Raw genomic sequence first — 23,730 nt, 5'->3', positions numbered from 1 at the left:
ACTCTATCCCTGCTGAAACCAGGACAGACGCCAGCTCAAATACTGATTTATGTCAGGCTTTGAACAGCAAGACAGAGTGAATCCGTTGTACAGGGCTCACCAGAGAATCTGGAGGAGAATCAGAGGGTCCAGATAATGCAGCTAGCAAGTAAAGGCTGTTTTTTTCTAGAGAAAAGCAGCGGGGTAAATAAGGTGCAAAGGAAAATGGCTGTTCTTAATATGGAGGGTGAGCAGAACAACAAAGCACACGCTTAAAGAACAGAAAGAAAGGTGTAGCTGAGAAACGAAGAAAAATGACCTTAAAATGGTAAAGATGACAGGGGACTGCAGCAGGTTGTCTGAGGAGGGCGTGCAGTCTTGCTGGCGGGTTTCAGGGAAGAGTCAAACAAACATCTGCTGGAGATGACGAGGTGGTTGAGCAAGCCGAGGAGTGGATGGATTGCTGATGTCCCTTTCTTCAGCGGTGTCTCAGCATCCTGGGCCTGCCTCCCCTTCCACATAAGCAGCAGTGCCCCGAGTGAGGTCAGGCATGCCCATAGCCATGCACTGCTGGAATGGAGAGCAGAACCAAGACTTAACGTCCCACTGGCTGCATGGGACTGCCCTCTCTGCAGCAATCGCTCCCCAGCACAAGGTAGTGCTCTTGGTGCCTGAAACTCAGCGCCCCGCATCTCACAAACCAGCGTACCCCACTCCAACTCCAAAACCTTCCCTCAGACCGGGTGCTGGAGCCTTCTTGCACATCGGAGTGACAAGGTACGGTGAGACAACAAGGACTTGTCTCTTGCCAGCCAGCGAGGCTGTAGCAGGACCCTCATTTGCAGACGTGTGCCCAGCCCTGGAGGTGCAGTCCCATCGTGTGCACCCAGTCAGTGACCCTTCTCCCCCCAGATCATTAAACTTTACATGGACCAGTCAGGAAATCATCTCTGCTTACCGGCTGGCAAAGCACAACCCAAGGGTCTGGTCCGTGTGCCCATGCGGTGGGCTCCACTCCTGGGTCTCTTTCTTGGGCCACTTGAAACAAGATGGGTTGTGTCCAGCACCAGCAGGCTGTCACTCGTAATCAGTGCCTCCCAGCAGTACCAGTAAGGCTTCTGTCTAGCAGCATACGAATTTTACAGAGCTTGGTGCAAAAATAATGTGGTTGAAGATGGTTTTGCATTAGATGAGAAGGACAGGATAAGGAAAATGGCAAAAGGGGGGGGGGGGGGTGATGCATTTTCCACCAGCAAAAATATCACCACATTAGGTACCAGTTAAAGGAAAGCACTGCGTTAAAAGCCTGTTCTGGACTGGATCACGTGCAGACTGATTTACTTTCATCAAGCTCCATTTTATCCTATTAAACCAAAATGTACTTCAGCCTGTCATTCCTCCCACCTGCTTTTTTCCCCCTCCTTTAAAGAACTGTCAGTCTTTACTCCAGAGGTGCCCAGGACTGAAAAACATGCTTATCCCAGGAGAGGATAGTGTCTCGAGGTCACAGTTGATGTGCACTGGTGAAGCAGCATGAGGAAAACTACATTGTGTGAATAAATAAAGGGCCATAGCTCAGCCCAGACTCTGTGGAGGAGACAAGATGGATGGATCAAAAGGTCAGAGTCTTGTTTGATAATGGGGGCAGTTGTCCCAGGAGTGAAGAGGGGAGAAGAGAGTATTTGGTCTATCATTTGTTGCAGCCACTACATAGCAAGGTTGAGGAAGGAAGGAATACTGTGATTTGAGGTGTACATCTCCGCAGCATACCAGTGTGTACTGGAAAGGAGTCAAACATGCCTTTATAACATAGTGGAACAGAGGGCTGGCTCCTCCTTGAAGGTTTCTTTTCTCTGAACTCTGCCTAAAAATATCTATCTATCTATCTATCTATATATATGTATATATTTCTCTCAAGATACGAGCTATTGTATAATCTGCTGGGAAAGCCATTTAACCAAGCGTGTCTGAGCTACATGGCTACACTGTACCGCACCACTGGGAGCAGTGACCAGTGTTTCGGATGCCAAGACCTGCCTTGCGCACCCCCATGCAGCCGGTGATGCCTGGGGCACTGCGGCTGCATCCCAGCCTGGAACCCTCGCACACAGCCCCAAAGGAGAGGTCCGAAACCCACGACAGAAAGGCGATCTGCTCCCACGTCGTCCACGCCGTGCAGGTCTCCAGCCGGATCATCAGGGAAGCACCAGGCATCAGCAGCATCCTGCTGATGGCAGGACCAAAATTCGGGGCTTTCCCCATCAGACAACGCTGCTACAAAGGTGCAGGGTCCTGTGCTGGTCTAACTGGGGTGTGCTACCTCCTCTGGGCTGGCACTGTTTTTCCAGCAGCAGCGCTAGGTAGTCTTTTTGGGATACTCAGTTTGTCAGCAAGCTGGTGAAGAAGTTTGCCCCGTGGGGTCCCTGAAGCAAAACATTGGTTCCTGAGCTCCCCATGGCATCAGGGGACCACAGTACGGAGCTGTGTCCCAGTCCTTCCTACAGCAGGAGCAGGTGGAATGGGGCTGTCCTGGTGCTGAGGACATACAGGAGGGAGCGATTATCGCCCTGTTTCGTCGGTGTGGAGCTAAAGCCCGGGCACGTATGCCTAAGACCTGCTGCATAGCCAGGAGCTGAACTCAGGTCCTAAATCACCCCTAAAACCACCTTCCTTCCCCCTCAGGCAAGGAGCTGCAGCTACACCGCTGGCTTGGCAGAGCACGCGGAGCTTTCAGCCCTTGATCTTGGCCAACTAGTCTCTTGCAGCGAATCATTTGCAGAGCACGGCTGGGGTTTGATTCACAGCGGAGCTCCATCCTTAACTGCAGCCCAGAGGACACCATTACCTCCCCACTCTGGAAATCCTGAGGCCGGTTTTTCTGGTGATTTTTCTGTAGGAAGGCACAATGCCTGGCCACGGTGCCTGGGAGCTGGCAGGAGCGTGGAGGATGCTGCTCCATGCTAAAGGATCAGCTGGAGGCCAAGTCCGTGCGGGGACGCAGCTGTGGTTACTTTCTCCCCCGCCTCTCCCTGAGCACAGCAGAAGGGGTGAGAGACACCCTGCTTTTTGGAACCGTTTTTCTCACGAGGGGGCAAGAATCGGGTTCGCTGTGGTGGGTTTGTCCCACAAGGGCATGGATCTCTGCTCCTCCAAACACAGGCAGCAGAGCTGGGGTCAGGATCCCCCAAACAAGCCGTTGAGGTGATCCCAGCAAGCAGTGAGTGTAGTTGCAGCTGTGGTGCCCGCAGAGAGCGGGATGAAATTAACTGTCTGTATGTCCTGTCATTTTGCTTCCCCAGCGGCTCCAGACCAGACCCAACCCTGACAAGTCAGGTCCTGTCTGTGGTGACCTTGCAGACCCTTGAGCCTTGGGATGGTCTCACTCTTACCAACGGATCTTGTTCCACCCACACGTCACTGAACAGCTCTTCCAAGAGCGCCGAGTTTTTGCCCTGTGAGCGAACCAGTGCAAAAACCAGCCTGAGGTTCAGTTCGCCTGAATCGGTGGATGGGGACACCTCGATGCATCAGGCTTTCACGGGCAGGATCAGCAAGGAAGGGCACTGGCACTCTCACGCTGCCCTGTTCCACAAGCACCTTTTAGACAGGACTGCATTCTTCTGCCAGCGAGTCACCAACCCCACTGGAGACGGGCCCCTTCGCAGAACTGGGCTTGGTTTTTTGAGTGAAGGGATTTCTTCTTCCTCGCCCACGGCTCACAGGTGCTCTCACAAATACCCCCACCACACACTCACTGGCGGGAGTGCCAAGGGCATGATCCAGCATCTGCAAAAAGACTTCTCTTTGTGGAAATGGGGTTGAATTCAGCTCGCAGGGTGTGCATCTGTCTGGAAGATGACTTGAGCAGTGAATGGAAATGCTAAGTTTGGATTAAACCCTGTCCCATTTCTCAGTGTCGTGGCACAAGCCTTCTCAGGTGTTCTCCGGGAGGGAATCTCTTGCTCTGCAAGAGTTATTAAACAAGGCAAAAAATACATCAGGCTAACCAAGCATGAGTGAGGGAAGCTGCCCACATGGGTGAGGTGCTCGGTGGATTGCTGGTGCTGAAATGTCAGTGGATGCACTTTCTAAAGCAATGCTAGAGCAGGAGAACTAACATCAGCATGAAAGCCTGTCTCCAGCCTTGTGGCTTCCTAATCACTAGGTCCTGCAAAAATTCATTTGTATCCTGTTCTTTAGGGCTTAGGCAGAACATAAGCTCTAAGAACCCCACTGTATGGGATATTCAGCACACACTGAAGCAGGCCAAGCAAAGCTTTATCCTCCTCCTCCTCTTAGCTTCTGCGTTAAGAGGTTTCTATTGAAATCCTGGTGGATTTTCTATGCACCATGGTTTTTCATTTTGTCTTATAATTTTTCCTTTAATGATTTACTTTCAACAAAAGAACAATGTCAACACCAAGCTATAAAATAATGTATTTTTTTAAATATGCACACTTACACATTCTGAGCTTTTTTAAACTTTTAAAATACATGAGCAAAACTGCCTCAGTTGAATGTAGGAAGCACTACCTAAAGTGGATGTTGTGTGTAGGTCGTACTCCTCATCATCATCTTTAGCGCACTGATCTGGTACCTCAAGTCCTCTGCTTTTCTGTCTTCAACACATGTGAGAGAAAGCCAAAGGAGTTTAGACTAATGCCCAACCTGTGTGTGCCCTGACAGGTAAAAGTATGTCAGAGGAGCGCGGGAGCCTGAAGAGCTATTGCTTCCAGTCCTGCTTCCATCTGAGGTCTGGGCAGAAGTTTGAGGCAAGGAGGCATAAGCTGGCGGCTGCATGTCCCTTCTGCTCCTTGCCACTGGCATGTTGAGGACATCCTGGAGAGGGAAAGAAATCCTCATCACCTTGGCACAGTTTTTCCCAAGCCTTTTGGGGTGCAGGGATTCACATCCCTGCTGACAGTGCCCAGCAGCACAAACGGCTTCCCAGCCTGGGTTGGTGTCGGTGGCAAAGCAGGGTCCGGCTCACGGGACCCCCAGCACAGCCCTGCCAGCCCCTGCCCGGCTGCAGAGGCAGGAGGGACCAACAGAGCCCTCACAGCCCCGCGTCGCTGCTCTGCTCTCCAGCTGGTGTAGGTTTTGTCTTTGCAACCCTGAGCAACTCTCGACTGTCTTCACCGTGTCCACCGGTACCACTGCAGACTTTCAGACCGTTACAGCTGACTGTGGCACTGCATGGCACGGCAGCCAGTAATTGCACTTTTTTGCATTGCAAAACGATTATTAGCACCTCAGTTCATTATCAAAGCAAATTTAATTTTTCAATGTAAAGGAGCCAGTTGTATTTATAAAGGAAACACTGTTGATATAGCCAGAAAAAATTAATTCATGACAAATGTAAGGAAAATTAATAGTCTTTAACCAGGACAATATTTGACTGTGTCTAATTGTGCTTTGCCAGGTAAAGTACACTATCTTTGAAAAGTCCTGACAGAGATTCTTGCAGAAGCATTTTACACTTCTTCTGATGAAACTGCATTTAAACACTGGGGGTTTTAATTAACCTTGTACCAGTCTGGTCAAATCATATAAAAACAGTTGTGGAAACTCAGTATTCTCTCGTGTATTTGTGCACTGGCAGAAGCGTTGTGTACACTCGGGAAGGTCTTGTCTAATCCAAACCCATTCAGGCATTAAAAAAGAAAAGGGAGAGGAGAAAACACCAAGGGCAGAATGGCCGCAGAGAGCCTCTGGACCGTGGGTGCGGGTCCTCACTGGCAGGATTCAGCTGATGCCTTGTCTGAGCCGGCATCTGCCGCTGCTTTCCTCTGCCAGCCCTCCTGGCACAGATGGGAGTACCAGCTCGTACGCCTGTACGTGAGAAGCAGGACAGGGAACGGGAGCGGGAAGCTAACGAGGTGGGTGATTCTGCATTTCACTTTGAAGGGGAAGCCGAAGAACCAGGCTCTGCCTGAGGGTCTGCTCACCACGGAGGGCTTGTCCCTGCTGGTGCAGATGGCCTCGGACAACCGGAGTCCCTGCGCCTTTCCATGGGCTCTGGCTGGCCCCACTGGCTTTCCCCATGGTAGACAGACAGAGAGAGCACCACTGTGTTGTAAAAAAGGCTCCTCACCGGCCAGGCATCCACGTTCACTCAGGGCAGGACATGTCCCCAGGTGATCTCCTCTCGTCAGGGTCTTCCCTGGCAGAACACCCTTCTCAGGATGACCGTGGCCCATGGAGCCTGCAGACAAGGGTGTCCACAGGGACCCCAAAAGTGGAAGGTTCAGCACGTTTTGAGGGGGTTGGGGTGGAGGAGATCTCACAAAGATACATAGGGATCTCTGGTTCTCCTGAGAAGAAGTTTACCAGGGAGGACATGCTGACGCAGGTGATGTTTTGAATGATGGGCTGCTTGTGCAGAGCAAGAATGGGGTCTGCAGAAGAGGCACAAGCCCAGCCAAGGCTTAGGTGCCCCCTTGGGTTGGAGCACCAGAGGGTCTGTTTCTGCCTGGCTCTCCGAAGGCTTCCACAACCTGGCAGTGGCCCAGACCCTCTATGGCAACAGCCATCTCCATCCCTTGGGCATGACTGCAGCTATCGTAATCGACAGCAGCAGGAAAGCTGCATCCTCTGTGTGAAGAAATCCCAGACGCAGACACCCCCCCCGGGATGGGGTATGGGCTCAACACCTTCCCCATTCCCCTTGAGCGGAGGTCTCTCGAGCAGCTGGTTCCAGCGCCAACGCTCCCACCGCCTTCACGGGGGCTGTGTAGGTACCGTGGCCTTCTCCAGCACTCTTTCACCAAAGGACATGTCAGATTCCTGCAGTGCCCAGAGGGTTGACCCTCAGCCAGTCCCAGGTCAAAGTTGCATCTCATCTCATTTTCACCCGTGCTGTCTGCTGGCTGCAGCCGATGCCAGCCGTGCCAGCAGGACACCACTGGCTGGCGCTGCCTGCTGATGGATTGAGGCTTCCTGCTCTTGGGGGAGATTCAAAGCTTGTCCGAGCTTTGGAAAGGCAAACTGGAGGGTCCCAGTGCATGAAAGCACCAGGCAGGCAGGACGGCCCCCCCCTCATTTTCCTCGTGGGGTGTGGGTGTTGCAGGGGACCGTCTCCCCCCCCCCCCAGTATCCTCCCCCAACCCTGTGGACAGTCCCAGCTTCTCACCCTGCTACTGCGCTCAGCTCTCCTCAGGACAGCTTGGAAATTCACCGTTTTCTCAACTCAGCCTGCCAACTTGAAGCCAATTTGCATTGGATAATTATTTTCAATTAAGTGATAACAATCCTGTTCTGAACGAAAATAATCTTGTCCAAAGGCCAAACAGTTTATCCTGTCTCGGAGATGAGGCTGCAGCTTTGTGCAGGCGCACATCAGTGTCAGCGCCGTTATCGGCTTCGCTGCGCTGAAGGGTACGGCTCGTGGCCAGGCAGGGTTGCACGCAGTCCCATGTGCTGACTAACTCAGCTCTCTTAAAGCAGCCCACCCCGGCCACCGGTGCACCCTCCAGGGAGCAGAGCTATTTTTCGTGTGCAGATCTCACTTGCCCACCAGCTGTCCTCCTCCTGCAGCGCCGCGTGGAGCGGGCATCTGCCCTGCGCACCAAGGTACAGCCAGAACAGAGGTGCGAACTGAAACAGCCCCGATTTCCCCAGCCGACCATCCCGATGGGAAAGGGCTCAAGCATCCTGCTTACGAAGCTGACACGTTTCTGCTCAGCGTCCTCTCCACTAAGGACATCTGGACTCTGCAGGAGCCAGAAGCAGGAGCCGTCCAGGTGCCCCTGTGAACCTTGGTGCTGGATGCGTGCACGTGTCCACGAGCGCCCGAGGGTCCGTCAGGCACAGAGGGTGGTGAGGTGGGTTGGTGACATCCCCCCGGGGGTCTTTGCCTGTAGGCTGTCCGTCTTTCACTTGGCCGTCATGAGATAAGACAAGAGGCACTGCTGCCACCAGAGTTGGCTGTGCCCCGACCTGCCCTTGGTGGGGCAAGGACCCACCCTGGCAAAACTATCCGCCAATTTGACAGAAGTCATGGGAATTTGGGGCTGAAATTTGGAGGCTCTGGCCAGCTCCAGCACACGAAGGGGGAAGGACCACAGCAGTGCTGGAGGTAGTCGCTATCCCCAGCACCTCCAGCAGAAGCCCAGCGCAGCGGCACCAAGCGAGCGGGATCTGTGCCGGGTCTGGGACCAGCCGGCTCGGCAGAGCTACCTCCAGAATCGTAACCCTCTGGCCATGGCCATGGTCCATCCCAGGTGGCTTCTTCCCCCTTGTCCCTCCGTGCCCAGCGTCGCAGCTGGCGAGGGACAGCCACAGCCGAGGACTGGCTGCGGTGCTCGTTGCTGCACCTCGGAGCCAGCCAGGGAGCCAAGGTGGACCAGCTGGGACCAGTTGTGCACACTAAGATTTCTATACCGCGCTTTGCCGGGTGGAAGTTAAGGGGTTTTGTTGTTTTTTGTTAATCCACCAAAGCCCAGGCAGTTGGGAAGACTGGACTCCGGAGCTCCTGCAAGTGAAAAATAGCAAATCCAATATCTTTTTAGTGGTGTTTTTATATTCAAATTAGACATAATCTCCATGAATAAAATTACTGTTCCCAAAGGGATCATGCCCAATTTAAATGTATAAAATGTCATTAAAAGGGCGCTGGCTTGCTATTAAAATTTAACTCCGGCAAACCCCCAATGTCATTTGTATTATAGTTTTACAATTAAGCCAGAGATGTTGGAAATAATAGTTTTGATGTACAATCTGGTACATTACAGTAGGAGTACATTGTTCCTGAGAAGACCGCAGCCGGACCCGTTGCTGGAAACACGGCCACGTTGGAGCGGCGATGCCGCCAGGGCCGGCTGCAGCTCCTGGAGAGGGGGGCGCAGCCGCGGCACTGCCGAGGGGCATCCAGTCGGGAACAGGTCTGGTGCCACACTGTGCCCTCGACTTCTGCTCACAGAGCGATCCCACCCAAGACCAACAGCTGCAGCAAGGACGCGGCCAGCACAAGCCGATGTCCCGCTGGAAGGTCCCCATGTGCGGGGCTGGATCCCTCCCCTTTCGGAGCCATGAAAGCTGGCCCAAGACCATGCCAGGTAAAGGACGCGGACCTTCCTTGCAGTCTTGCTGTCTCAAAAGCAAAATACTGCAGGGAGGGCACGAGTGGTAGAAAGCAGCACCAGCAGGGCATGCTCGGCTTGTGCAACGGCTGGCAGCTGCCTGGATGGAGGGAGGCACTGCCAAGGAGGAGGCGATCGCGGCGGCAGCGATCCAAGGTCCCGGATTCACCGGGAGGGATGGGAGCACGCATGTCACCCCGCAGAGCTCCGCTGGTGCCACTGAAAACGTCCCACGCTACCCAGCTCTGGCTGGGAAAAGGTAAATGCCCTCCTGCCCTGCCCCTGGGGCTCAGTTAGCTCCCAGCATCCGCAGAGGCATGCTGTCTGTCCCATCCATGCCATGGAGATGTCTCGCTGCAGCCACAGTGGCCCCGAAATGGGAGCAAGGCATGGTCAGCGCAGGGAGCATCTTGGCTTTACTGCCAGCTTTGGCCCCGGTCTGCCGCACTGGTGCTCTCTGCCGTGCTCTGGCCGCAGGTGGCTGCGTGGGGAACTCGGTGCTGCTGTCAAGGGCAGGTAATCCCTGGAAGGGATCTTCCCCAGCTTCCCCAGTGGCTGGAAGTGGCAGTAGGAGAAATTTGGGCAGGAGGGAAGAGATCTGCCCAGCACGATGCCTGCACCAAGGGTGGCTGGGGGAGGTCGTGCAAACTGCTAACCCACCTCTCCAGCAGGGGTGTAGCTTGCGCCAGGTCATTATTTTGTCTAATAGAGCTCAGGTTCAGCCACCAGGAGCTGCTGGCTGTTTTGTCCCCAGGCAGGGGTAGGAGATCGGGGTCCTGTCACAGGAAACAACATCTGGGTGTACTTGAGAAAGGTGGGTGAGCTTTCAGACATACAGGGAGCCCCTCAGTTATCAAGTGACCTAACAAAAGGTGTTTTTACTCTCCCTAACAGATGGTGACTCTGCTGAGCCCTTGCTGTCATTGTACTACAGTCCAAAAGCAAAACCAGTTAATCCTGGGAGGTGACGGCAATCACAGGAATGGCCGGTCTTGTCTCAAACCCTGGTGGTCCTGCTCCCCTCACCCAGGCAGGCTTCAGTTTTTATTGAACACCGATCAGCATCGCCAAGGCAGTTCCTGACTCAGCATGCCAGCTGACTGTGGCCGTTAAAAGAGTGCGACCGAAGTTTCCTACAAAATCTGACACCACAGAGCATCCAGTTAGCAGGAGGTGCCCCTTTGGCAAGCTGGTCACTGAGTCCAGAACCTATGCTGACCTTGGGCATCTGAAACTGGGGCCTCTTTTGCTGAGATCTGGAGGAGAAAAAGGAATCCGAGCAAGCTCTCCAGACCCTTCCCAGCCAGCACGTGCCGTCACACAAAGCGCACATGGTCCTCCAGGAGAGGAGCTGACGCCCCGCCATCGGATGCTGCTGTGCCGGCAATGTGTCTGTCACCCGCCCTGGGCCACGCCAGACCAGTCTGGTGCACCATCACCAGTCCTTCCTCCTCCTCTCTTCCCCAAAGCCTGACCCTTCGTAAAAGTCCGGTGCTTGCTCCACAAGTGCCTGCCCCAGGCGCGGGAAAGGCAAGGCGGCCGCTGTGGGAGGTTTGCAGGGGGAAACCTGCCGGCAGCAGGGACAAGCCCCAAGCTCCGTGTCCATGCCTGCACCGTGCCATGGACAGCCCGGAGCTGTGGCAGAGCGCCACGAGCCACGGTGGTGCGCGCAGCCCGGCCGTGCCACTTGACCTCAGCAGACCTGACGCGGTTTCCCTCCCAGAGTCGACGTGAGACTGCGCATGGAAACATGTACTCCCTTGAAAGGGACTGCTCAGAAAGAGTCTTTGCTCTGTACCAAATAATTACTATGCATTAAAGGGTATAATGCATATTTAAATATGCATTTAACTGTCAGAGTAAGCAGGTGAGTGAATACGCATGTTATAAAAAATACGTATTTAACTAATATGCAATTAATGGGGCAAAACAGCCAAAACTATTTATTACTTCTGGGAACAGAACACCATCCAAAGCATTTTAATTACTGCAGTAATATTCTGAAAACAAAGATCATATTCAATCTTTCTCTCTCTCTCTCCTTTTCCCCCAAAGAATAGAAAAACTATGTTAAAACCCAGCACTCCTACACATAGGAGACAACCGTTAAGCAAAACGGAGTATGCAGATCCCTAAGAAGGCTGCGATCGAACAAACCGCTGCAACAGGAGAAGAGTAAACAGCCCGGTGTGGACTTCGTGAAAACCAACCCGGCTTTGGCCGCTCCAGCAAGGCGAAGCTGCATCCCCCGTGGGATGCGCTGCGGGCAGCATCACCACAAGGACTCTGCCCAGCGCTGGCATAGGGACACAGCGGTGCTGGGGTGCAGGCAGTTTTGGGGGCTGCTGCCAAAGCTTGCCCTCCCAGCCAGGCTGCTGGTTGCCCCCAGGGAATGAGAGGTCCCAGCCACGCACCCTCGGCAGCAGCCAGCGTCACGGCATCCTCTGCCAGTCTCTCCTCTCTTGTCATTTGTCTGGCAGTTGCCTGAATTACTGCTGGAGCTCATAAAGCAAATGCAAACAGCCTGCAAAATGGGAAGCATTCATCTGAGACATGCAGCCCAAATGCCCTGCTCGTGCTGCAGACGGATCACTTAGCCTTGTCATTGTGTTTATGAGGGTGAGAGAGTTTTTCACTGCTGCGATATTTTCCCATTAGCCATTACAAGGAGATGCTGCTGGAGGGAACAAGGAAAAGGCTTCTCCTATGCATGACTGAGCTGCAAAGGCCAAATCAAAGGGACAGATTGTGCCCTGGGTAATTCTTACCTTGATTTCCGTGTTGAAACACGATAAGCCATGTAATAAAAACCTCATTTCCTTCCCACACCCTCATGTCCTCACTACCAGACCCCTCCCCAAGCCCACATGAACACAACCAAAATTTCACGTGGCGCACCCTCCCTCCCCAGGCCAGCCCTGTCTCTACGCCTACCGCAGCAGATCTCAAGGAGCTGGGGCTCTCCTGGCTCATGCCAGAACCACTCGCGTCCCGCTTGCGCTCGTGGCGAGCTGCAGAGGTGCAGCAAATCCTCGATGCACCATCTCTCCGGCCGGGGGTATCCCCCCGTACACGTGGGTTCTCCTCCCATCGCCTGCCGATGCATGGGCACAAAGAGGCGGCGGGGGGCACCCCAGCCCTCCCGCACGTGCCCTCCCACCCACGGTGGTCCTGCAGGGGCTTCTGCCATGTACCTCCCCAGGGGCCAGGTGACAAGCTGTGCATAGCTGTCCCTGGGGACCCTTATCCCACCATGGCCAGCAGAAAGCATCCCAGGGCACTGCTGCGCTTGTCTGCCCCTTGCTGCTTCTCCCCTCTGTAACGGGGACACGTGGCCCCACCAGCAGCAGGCAGAAACCCCTTGCGAGGACCACCAGGAGCCGAAGTACAGGTAGCGGCAACTGCGGAGGAAAACCTGTATCTCTACAGGCTTCTCCTCACACGCAGAGCTGCACTGAACAGCTTGCTCCTGCGTGCACCCAGAGACCAAGAACTGCCAGCGCGCTCCAGATCCCCCCCATTGTCGGTGCTGCGTGACCTCCCCAAGCACTTTCCGCACATCGTGCCCAAGGGAGGGAGTTTTGCTTTTATTGTCAGAGAGAAGCAGCAACTTAATGAAAAATACATTTATTTTTTCTTTTAAAGGAAGTTTCCAAATTTATGCTAATGTCAGAATGCTTCTGAGTCATTAGGTGGCTGACAACACACCCGGTCATTTTGCATTAAAATACATGAATCCAAAATGAAAATATTGGCAGATTTAGCATACAGCGGTCCGGTGGGGAAATGCCCCCATCCGGGCATTTCCAACAATAGATTGCATCTAAAACAGTTCCTGACCACTAATGCTCTGCACAATTGCATGAAAAAAGTCCCTTTTAATTCTTAAAAGGAAAACAGTTTAATCATTGTAAGAAACTATACCTTTAGGGTATCATTTCAAAAATACAGGCAGAGATTAGAAGGGATTTGCGAGATTGTGTTTATTCCCAATTTAGGTGCTTTCCATAAATTAATTATAAAAGCAAGCCCAAACCAGTCAGAAGTACACTGGGAAATTCTCAGAGTGTTAGTCATTTTCATGCACTAATATTCATGCCATCTGCCTGCCTTTTTTCTATTTTCTCTAAATGCTCCATTGTTAACCGTAGCCTGCTTTCTTTTGCTGTGTTTAGTCCCTCTCCCCCTCACCCTGCTGCAGGTAGTCACCCTGAGCACGCTGTTATATTTTTATTGAAATAGCATTAAAAGGAGGAAGGCTTGTTTTGGTAGTCGGCACTGATGCATGGCAAACAGCACCTCATCATGATGCAGACACGAGCCGTCGTTTTGTTCCCGTTTGGAGGATTCGCTCCCATCTGCGTGTCGTTGCCTTTCCAAGCTCCCCAAGCTCGTTCGCAGAGGACCACGTGCCGGAGGCATCCTCCCAGTATCTCCAGCGGGATGGAGAGCACGGGACAGGACTGCGCTTGCCCTTAGCTCTTCCCGCAGCACGGCGTGAGGTCCGGGAGAGCCCTTGAGCTGCGGGTCTGGGCAGCTCTGCCTCTGACGGAGGGATGAAGCAGAGCAGGCTGCCCATTTCTCCACGTGCGGTATCCACGTAATGCAAAGACCAACTTCTGGGTCAGCCTATAACGGCGATGGTAAGATTGCAGGCGCCAAGGGTCCTCCAGGCAAGTTTCTTCCAGCAGCCGTTAGACCTCTGGAAAGTGATGTCAGCAATGCAAATCCAGCAACACTGCCCAGGATGGAAGTTCATCTGCTAAGACAACGGGTCACCTTGTGACAGGACGAGATCTGCCAAAAAATGGTCCCAGTGCTGCCAGTGCCGCTGCAGCCTGCTCAGGAGGAGTCTGGGGATTAACAAACCTTCCCTCACCTTGGGACCTGTAGCCCCAGACTCACCAACTTGGCCCCATCCAGCAGCTTTTGGCCGGGGAACAGGGACAAGGTGAGCGGAGAAAAGCTGCGGGGAGGGGTGAGCCACGGGATCGGGGTTGCAGGACGTGTGTCCGGGTGGCTGGATGCCCTCCCTGCATCCCAGGCAGGCGTGGGGATCAAGGTGGGGAGCCGTGCCGGGCAGAGCCAGTGCTGCCACCCAGGACACCCGTCCCTCTCACCGTGCTGGCGGGGGGGTCACCATCCCCTGCCCTCAGCGCTGGCCCAGCCAGTTTGGAAGACGGTGCTCCCCATGCATGTCTGGGGACGGCTGCTCAGGCAGCTTCATGACCAGAACTGGAACTTGCTCGTCTCCTCGCTCCTGCCAACCATCTGGGCCCCACTGGGAGTACTGGTCGGTCACATCCCTGCCCCATGGAGGAGTCTCCCCAAAAACGGCTGCTGGCTGTGAAAATCCAGAAGCTAGACCTCCACCACCTTTCCTGGACAGCCCAGCAGGGAAGCAGCCAGTGGTGGTTTGGGTTTGTCCATCGAGCCACCTGGAAATGGGAAAGAAGGGCAGGATTCAGCGCAGGGAAGCCCCCAGGAGCTGCCCGGTTGCTCCGCCAGCCCCTGGCCAGCAAAGACGCAGCACGGCAGCCCGGGTCCGGCCAGGTCACTGCAGAAAGGCAACTGGTGCTGAGTTTGATCTGTCTGCCATGAGTTCTCTCCAGGTAGAGCTTTAAGCCTTCTTTTAAAGATGGCAGTTGTCTCTTTTAAGAAAGGAAAATTAAAATATTGCTCCTTAGAATAGCATCGTCCAAAGGTTTTGGTTGCTCCTAAATATAAAATCCTAGCTATCCCTTAAGAAAGATTAAAGAAACTGGTGTGGTTGAAGTCCCTAATGGAGACAATATGTTTTTCCTTCCTCCGGGAAACCTCTGAAAATGCTTTAAAAATAATCTTGTGGTAATAGCCTAACAGCCTAAGTACACGTTTGCCCTCCAGTAAAGGCAGACTTTCATCTGGCTAATAGACTTCCGAACATCACAGAGCCCGAAACAGCAGTGCCCTGCGTGTTGTGTCCCACATGTAAAATCCCCGGCCGTGCAAACTGCACAGAGGAGAGGAGTTGCCTCTGCTGCAAGCACAGGGAGGCAAATCGGGACACGGGCGCACGGCTAGACGAGCCGGAGCAGCAACAGGAGGAAGCTTAGACTGGGATGGGATGGGAAAAGCTGGGCTCCTGCTGGCCTCAGGCTCCAGCTGGACAGGCAGTATAGTCCCATCTGCAGCTCCGGGTCCCTCTGTCCGAGGAGGGAATCTTGGAGATCCAGGGGCCATAAGGAGGAGAGTGGGAAATGAGTGTATTTGGAGGAGCGACCCCGAAGGGCTCTGGCTCTCCATGGGACAGGGCAGTCCCACCTCCACACGTGTAAGTGCCAAGAGGTGGTACAGAGCAGAGCTTGGAGACACAGGGTTGGGAGGGAGGAAAGAAAGATGAGCGTTGGTGCCTCAGGAGAGCCTGTGGGACCACAACGTGAGGGCCTTCCATAGACCAAACTCTTCCCATCACCAGAGATACTGGCAATGACAAGAAAAATGACTGATGGAGCAAAAAGCCTATTGTCCCAGCACACCCCTGTGGGTCCTTGCCTCCGTGATGCCTCTTCACTGCCCTTACAAGGGCCATAAGACCTTCAGGCAGCTTTGTCCAGCCATCACCCTATGCAGCAATCCAGCATTTATGGGATAAAGGGGCCAAAGGCACTTGCTAAGCAAATTAACACATAGGCTTGTGAGTATCTGATCCTTTCCACAGTCCCACCTCCACAGCAGCCACATGAAGCAACAGGACTCTGGTGACCCTGGTCCTGCTCAGAATTCCCAACAAAAGTGCCCGGGATCGCCGGGCTGTGTATCTGCTGCTGGAGGAGATGCAGCCCCGGAGGCAGCAGTGGGACTGGCAGGGGTGATGGGAAGCCACCAGCCCTGCTGATGGAGGACGGAGGACCGTGCAGCACACCAGTGAGCCCATCCCGCAGCAGTGGGTGGGCTTCCAACCTCATGAGGACATTGTTTGGCAAGGAAGGTGCCTTGCACCAGGAGAGTCAGTGACTATGTGTGCAGCGACGAGGCCGATTGATGAGGTCCTGCTCTGCTGGGGACACACCGTGGTGCTGCTGGGCTGGCCAGTTCTGGCTCAGGGCAGCCCCTTCCAGCAGAAGATTACCAGTTTTGTCAGGAATAGACCCAGGCAGGGGCTGCAAACCACTGTCAAGCCAGTGACAACACTGGCTCTCATGCAGTGGCAGGAAAGCAACCTGAGAGCAGTCAGCACCACCGCGGTGGGACATGACCACGTTTACCCCGGGGAGGCAAAGAGGAGGTGAGCAGTGCATGGGCGAGCAGCAGCACATCCAGCCCTTTTCCCCATGGCATGGGGCAGGGACTGCTAAGGGGGTCCAGGCGGGAAAGCCGTCCCAGGCCCGCTCCCTGTGGGAAAGGGGCATGCAGAGCCACCGGCGCAGGTCGTGTCACTCAGGCGTACAGGTGCCCTCCTCCTCCAGGAGCCAGCACCACTGCTGGTGCCTGACTTTGCCCCTGGGGACATAACAGCACATCCCGAAATGGGAACACAGCCACGTCCCGCAGCAGAGTTATTAATTAACCAGCTGGATCCCAACAAACAGGCTTTGCTCTGAGAAGTGACCAATGAATTTGGTGGGCATAGGTTTGGCTGGATTTGGTCGCGCCACCCCTCCTCTGGCAAGTGCTTTTCTAGTCCAGGCTGACGTAAACCTGTGGGAAATCGATTCTCACCCCCGGTGCTCCCTGGAGAGCCACAGCTCCTCCTCAAAACCCAGAATGCATGGCCAGGATTGTATGGGATGGACAGACATGGACACCCAGCCGTTCTGCTGGCTTTTTGCAAGGAGCTGCCACACCTCCACACTCCTGCATCCTCTGGGAGCTGCAAGCTTTGCCAGGGGTCACTTGTATTTCAAAGTACATCACCTTCATATAGTGAAAGCCAGCGGCTTTTTTCATCCTGCCCTGACACGCACTCCTAAAATCGCATTGAACTCCTGCTGTACCCAAGAGGGTGATATTTCCACCTCCTCTGGTGGATCACGCACCCCAGAGTCACTGGCAGAGGCAGCTGCTCAGCTCACGGCAGCTCCATGGCCCTGCTGGCAGCGGCCCACGGCTCACAGAGGCTGGGTGAAGCTTGAACACATCTCCTATGTCTGCCTCCTGACTCAGACGGCCAGCTGGCTCTCTTCGCACCAAGCCCACTGGCAGGAAAAAAAAATAAAAGCAAAGCGCTGGGAATCGAACAGCCTCGCACAGGGGAAATGTGAAAACAGTGTTCGGAGAGGCTATTCACATGGCAAGACTTTTCCAGATGTGGCAGCATCGATGTGCTAGCTGCGAAGGCAAACCCCTGCAAGTTTGCACAGAAGAAAAGAAAAGCTGGCTCTAGACCTGGCTGGGACATACCTGGCATCCTTGCTCCTCCAGCAGCAGCCCAGCCACCTGCCAGCAAGCAGAGAAAGATGTGGCATCCATTCATCTCTCTCATTTCAGCTTTCAGAAAGGTTTTGCAGAGCTCTGCAGAGCTTCCCAGGGGTAAAATGGTCTGCAGGTCTGTCTGAAACAAACCAGATGGTAAAAACAGAATTTACAGCTCAGTTTTCACCAGGGTGTCCAGATAACAGGAAAGATGCCTGGTCACAGATGAAAGACCAATTAATTAGTTTAACCATCTGAAACTCTGGGGTGAAGCAAAGCATGGTAGAGCAAGGAAATGCTACAAGGCATCCCCAGGTCAAGCAGACTGATGGACACTGTGCAGCATTTCAGAAGGAGCCAGCAAAGGCTGGCCGGTGGAAGAGGTGGTGGTGGAGGAGAGAGGCAGGTGAAAAGCTGTGAGGAGCAGGCAGAGGCAGCAGGATGGCTCTGCTGGCCTTCCCAAAACCACTCATGTTACTGGCCTGCCGTGACCAAGGAGGCAACGGCTCAAACACAGCAGGAAAACGATTCCAAAGGAAAAGGTGAGATGAGAATACTGTGATGGCTAAAGATACCATGGCTAAACCTGACGTATTCACCTTCACGGCATGCACAAGTGAGTGAAGGGCTGGCCAGGGGGTGATGTGGACAGGCAGCGCAGGCTGGCATTTCACCAAAAGAAGGGAATTAGAGGAAATACAGAAAATACTGAATATAAATCACGCATTTATGTGTGCCTGTGGTTCTTTATACACACATACCTGTATGTAATATCTATAAAACACCATAATGGGAGGCTGGGAATTGCTATCCAGTTTGTCCCATGGGACAAGAAGAAGACAATGTTAGGCTGAATGGCATCCAGCGTAAAACCAAGCTCCTTCTCTGCGTATGGCTGTGGCATTGCCCTCAAGCCAGGCAACAAAGGGGTCACAAGCAGACTGAACACTTTGCACATAGAGACTGTTCAGGCTTAGAAATAGTCACTGCCTGTGATTTGCAAAGGGCACAATTTCTGCGTACAGGTGAATTGCTAATTAATAGGGGTTATTTCTTGGGGTGCCTTACTGATACCCCTGCTCTGAAAGGTCAAAAGCAGCCAGGACAGGCCAGCCTTGGGAGCAGGCGGTGGGATGGGAGCGTCCATGGTGGGGAGAGACGATGCAGCCACGAAGCTGCTGCTCTCTGCCCTCCAGGGACAAGCAGGTCTGCCTCGGTGGTGGCTTCAAACTGCTTCAGTCCCTGCAGCGGCAGGGCAGCTGGACACCCCTCTGGATGTGCCGTACGGTCTCCTGCCTGATCTCCTATAGACTTTCCCACCTCCCAACAGCTGCCCCCATGCAACCCCCATCCCTTTCTCCCAGACCCTGCTTCACGGTCCTGCCCCAGCCCCTCCAGTTCTCCCAGTTTCCTCCTACATCCACAAGCGCTGGCTGAGCAGGAGCTGGCTGGTGCTCCAGGTGGCTGGGCACTTCTTCAGTGGGCAGACTGGCAGCACCGCACCTGCAGGACCGGCAGCGGCTGCAGGCAGGCATCCATCCCTCTGTCCCTCGCAGGGAGCCTGGCCCTGGTCTCCCTCCTTCTGCCCAGCTTGAGCAAGCGGGACTGCTGCCAGGCTGGGATGAAAGTGGATGAAGGTTTCATGCACATTTGGGAAGAGCCTACAGAGGCGGGCAGACTTTACAACCCTCATCCCTGCAGGGAGGGAGGGGATGTGTATCAGCAGATAGTCCTGACACCCCGCACTGGAAGGCGAGGTACCAAGACTGCACCCACATACACACATGCAAAGAAATGGCATCGGGTGCTCTCTCTCCTCCTCCAAATTGCAGGCTCAAAAAAATGCGAGGGCTTGGAAAAGTTGGACCACTTTGATTTGCACTCTGTGTCTGGAGGTGTGAGCCACATTTCTAGAGCCATCAGGGTGAAAGGTGGACATGTAGAGGGACAGGACCTTGCCAGCACCCTGTGGAGGGGAGGGCTGTGTCACACACTCAAGTCTTATGAGACACCCGGTCAGTGCCTTCACCCCCTTTGTCCTCATCCCCGGGGAACACTTTGGTAAGATGTGCATCTCCTTTGACACGGAAAATTCCACTGAAACAGAAGAAAAATGCTTTTTTTGTTCTGAGGGTGGCTGAACACTGGAACCAGTTGCCCGAAGAGGTTGTAGAGCCTCCGTCTGTAGAGATATCCCAACCTGAGCCGGACACAGCCCTAGGCAACTGGCTCTAGGTGACCCTGCTTTGAGCAGGGGTTGGACAAGGTGACCTCTGGAGGTGCCTCCAGCCTCAGGGACCTTGTGGCTTACAGAGGACCCCTGTAAGATGCAGTGCACGAGCACAGCACTGACAGCAACCTTGCCTCCAGAGGGACCGAGGAGCTATCACCTTTCCAAGAGGCAGCAAGTTTCTCACCCTGGTGGGCTGTGACCTGCGAAGCGAACAGGCATGTAGAGCTGGACTGCCACCGGCTCGTATGGTGCAAAAGGATTTTGTCACCAAACGGTGCGAGTGACGTGATCCAAAGGAGTGGGGCTGAGTCTGAGAGCAAAATATCCTCAGGTCTGTCATGAGAGGCTGGCTTCGTTCCGCTGGAGCTGACGGCCAGCTGCATGCCGGGGAGCACATATTCCCTTGTCCTTGCCCAGATCATGTTGTCACAAGCTTTTACCACCGAGCAGTGATTTTCTGAGACACCTTAGACCATACACAGGCTGTGTTTGCTGAGCAGGTCCTGAGACCCCTGCGTGCCTGTGGCTGGAACCAGTGGCACAGGAGGGTGATGACAAGCCCAGGTACTCCAGGAAAGGGTTTCTGCACATTTATAGTAAAGACTTTGAATCTGAAGCCACACAGCTAAGGAGACAGTTTACAGGTGCTCTGTGCATTTAAGCGTATCGATAAAAACCACACTTTTGCCAGCATTGTGTGTTTTGTTTTGTAAACAAATCCTCTCTGGGGATCTCCATTTTGCTCATACTGGTGCCACTGGAGGAACTGGCCAGGCGTTCAAAAGTTGCCACTGTGCGTGTTGCCGTGTCCAGCAACACGGAGCACCGGCAGCTGTGGCACATTCTCCCGAATGAGCGACCCCACCATGTTCACCTGGATGAGCAGGACAGGGCAGGAGGAAAGGGAAAAGGAAAGCCCTTGCAGCCACTGCGCTGCAAGATTAGCATGGAGATGTCATGCTGGAGAGCATATACTCCTGACACAAATCCTTACATGATCAGGGAGGGAGATAGGATGTCAGCTCTAATGATAACCCAGCTCAATAAAATAAAATAAAATAAACTTTTGAGCAATTATTAAAAAATAAAATGGATTCTGCTGGCATAATCTGACAACATACTGACGGTGGGAGCAGACATGCATCACGATAAAGGAAAATCCCACCAGTAGAGTAGAGTTTCATTAGATAAGCTGATAACTCATATAGCACTGATGATCCATGCCAGAGAAAAGCACTGTAAGTCCCTGGCCTCTGAGTTTACTATAAAATTCTCATTAAGATCAGATGGTTGTGCACTTCAGCTCTCTTGTTAAAGCTGCCATCAGATAACGAAGGGTCTTACCTCCCAGGGCAATGACGAGGAAGAAACCCCGTAGTGGATAGACCCTTTGTTTTCCCAACAGGGCTGGCGCAGTGAACCCCGGTTCACTCTGCCCCATGGTCGTATCACAGCTGCCGGATGGGATTCACGGGGCCTGAGCCTCTCCCTGCAAATCATCCTCTTCCTAAACTCAAAACCTGGGCAGGGGTGCTGCAAGCCATCCCCATCTCTCGCGTGGCAGAAGCCTGTGGAGCGCCTGCAGTGGAGCAGCAGAGGGAATCCTGGATAGATGTTCTGGGATGTTAAACTCCATTTTCCCTCTGTCCACAGATGTGTTTTCTTTACTGGTATGATTCTGTGCTCATTCCCAGAGGTAACACACCTGTTTTACTCCACCTTCCTATACAAGCTCATGTTTTCTTTTGGTTCCTCACCCACCCACTCCTATACTTAGCTGTGTTCACTTTGTGATGATAAAGCAGGTTCAGATCAAGTCTCCAGCAAATTTAAATCTGGCTATTAACAAGCAAAGTCTGTTTAGCACTGGGAGAGGCTTTACTCTCTACCTCTGGCCTTTAGAAACCTCCCAAAGTAGTCACTGGCAGCTCTGAGGTGGAAACTCTAATCCTAAAACACTACCCTATACCTGTAGCATCAACTGCCAGCTCACTCACAGTTGTAGCATCAGTTGTTCTCACTCTTCCTTTGGAGGAGGTTCACACTGCTTAGAGATAAAGGAGGGGTCCCAGCAGGGTGTATCATCATGGCTCCTCTGTGCCTCCTCGGCCAGCAAAGAGAAAAGTGCTTAAATGATGCCTCAGGAGATAGAAGTGAAAGATATCAGAGCTCAGAAAACAGTTCTAGTCAGAGACCATGTTGGGTGACCACAGCAAGACAGAATCTGGGAGGACCTGTTACCCTGTGTGCTGGTCCAGAAACCCATTATCTCCCCACAAAAGTGGTATAGGTCATCACCAACCCCACTGTAATGACGCTGGCACAAAGCCATGTCTAAAAGCTGGTTGATGTAGTTCTTGCCCCACCTTGCCTACTTAGATTACCAGGCCTTTGGCTGGTTGGTGACGATATTACATAGCGTTACATGTTATAGTATTACAGTGGTACTTTTTGTACAAAGGTATGAAATTATCACCGTGATGATGGACAGAGTTCGGTGTCATAGTTTGCAATATTTGGTATTAGCCCCTCTGCCAGTTCTGGAGAAGATGCCAGGGTTCACAGATAGTAAATACCCTGATGTTGCAAGGAATTTGAAAAAAGTCTAAAGGAACCCAAATAAATATATGTGAATATATATACACACATATACACGTATGAGTGTGGATGATGTATACATCATCCACACCAGGGTGGCCCCTGGAACCAAGGGCTGCTTGGCCCTCCACATTGCATGCGTGCCTGTACACACACACACACACGTGTGAATGACTGACAGAGGGATGCACACCAACAGTTTGTTCTGTCTGTCCTTCCATTTGCCTGCTCTGCTTTTCTGAGCCACCAGCACGTTGACATCTGTAAGAATCCAGCCAGATTTTATTAAAACGTCATCTTAGGTTTAAAAAATCTTTTAAAAGCCCTGCAGGACTCTTGTAAATTTCAGTCCCCTGCCAGCTCGCAGGAACAGAGCAGGCAGGCAGATCGGCAGCAGGTGTGCTCTGAATGCAGACGTCGCCAAGCTGTAACAAAATGGGTAGGTCTCCTCTGCTCTCCACCAGTACTCCATTTCTTGGGATTTGCAGTCTCCACACCAAGCCCAGTGGAGTTACTGACCTCCAAAAGGCCTATGGAAAGGTCCCATCTCCTGCTCCATGATGCAGTCCAACCTTCCCCCTCTCCCATCCTTAAATGTTTCCCCGTCAGCATCCCAGCCAGGCTGCTGCTCCTGCCCTGCAGGATGCCCACCTCCAGGCTAGGCAGTCCGGGTACCCACAGAACCTTGCTTCAGGGCACCGATCCAGCGTCTCAAAAGGCCGGGAGCCTTTCCCTCCTGCGGCCAGTGGTAGGGCTTGGGAACATCTTGTCCTGTGCAAGTCAGGGGGTGGGAGGCTGCATGTGGAATGGCTTCGAGAGAGACCCTCCAGCAGACCTTGCAGGACTCGGCATGGGGCAGAGGTGTTGCTGGGTCCTGGCTCTGGGGTCCTGCCACCCACCCAAGCACCGACCGCAGCACAACGGGTGCTGGCAGGAGCAGCTACACGGCGTGGAGGGTTCCTCTGAGGCTGTGGCATGGTACGGAGTGCCACCTTCCACCCAGGCCTCCAACGAGCTGGTTCCCAAGGGAAAGACGGGCTGCTGTTCTTCTCAGCAGGCACGGCAAAGCTCGCTGCAAGGGGGAAACCCACACCTGAAAATTTACGACCGTTTACCGCACTCTCACGACGGGCTGCTGGGTCCACCCGCACCCTGAACGCCCACCTCAAATCCAAAGAAAAGGCGACGTTCGTGGGACGGAGGAGCTGCAGAGGCTGTCAGGTCTCCATGGGGGGGGGGGTTAGCAGCCGGGCCTCGTGTCCTCTCCCCACGCACGCCCTGCACGGCTCCTGCTCCGCCCCTGCGTGGGCGCTCCACGTGCACTCACACGGGTGGGTTCCAAAAGCGTTCCGGCCGCCCTTTCTCGCCGCGCTCTCCCTTCCACCCCGCACTTCGCGGGGGCTGCCCGGCACCGGGAAGGGGCGGGCGGGACCGGAGCGGAGCGGA

At 53.6% G+C, this 23,730-nt stretch overlaps 1 protein-coding gene across 1 annotated transcript in view; it reads left to right on the top strand.

Annotated features, from left to right (window-relative positions):
* Nucleotides 1-8,782: 8,782 nt before the first annotated feature.
* GRHPR (glyoxylate reductase/hydroxypyruvate reductase) overlaps nucleotides 8,783-23,730 on the top strand; it is a 23,073-nt gene continuing 8,125 nt past the window's right edge. The window contains exons 1-3 of the mRNA XM_010566458.1: nucleotides 8,783-9,035; nucleotides 9,156-9,318; nucleotides 9,537-9,575. Coding sequence (XP_010564760.1) covers nucleotides 8,783-9,035; nucleotides 9,156-9,318; nucleotides 9,537-9,575 — 455 coding nt within the window. The remainder of the gene's footprint in view (nucleotides 9,036-9,155; nucleotides 9,319-9,536; nucleotides 9,576-23,730) is intronic.

Source organism: Haliaeetus leucocephalus, unplaced genomic scaffold (genome assembly GCF_000737465.1).
Source record: "Haliaeetus leucocephalus isolate CR32 unplaced genomic scaffold, Haliaeetus_leucocephalus-4.0 Scaffold210, whole genome shotgun sequence".
Lineage (NCBI taxonomy): Eukaryota > Metazoa > Chordata > Aves > Accipitriformes > Accipitridae > Haliaeetus > Haliaeetus leucocephalus.
This window is presented reverse-complemented; position numbering and strand designations above follow the sequence as displayed.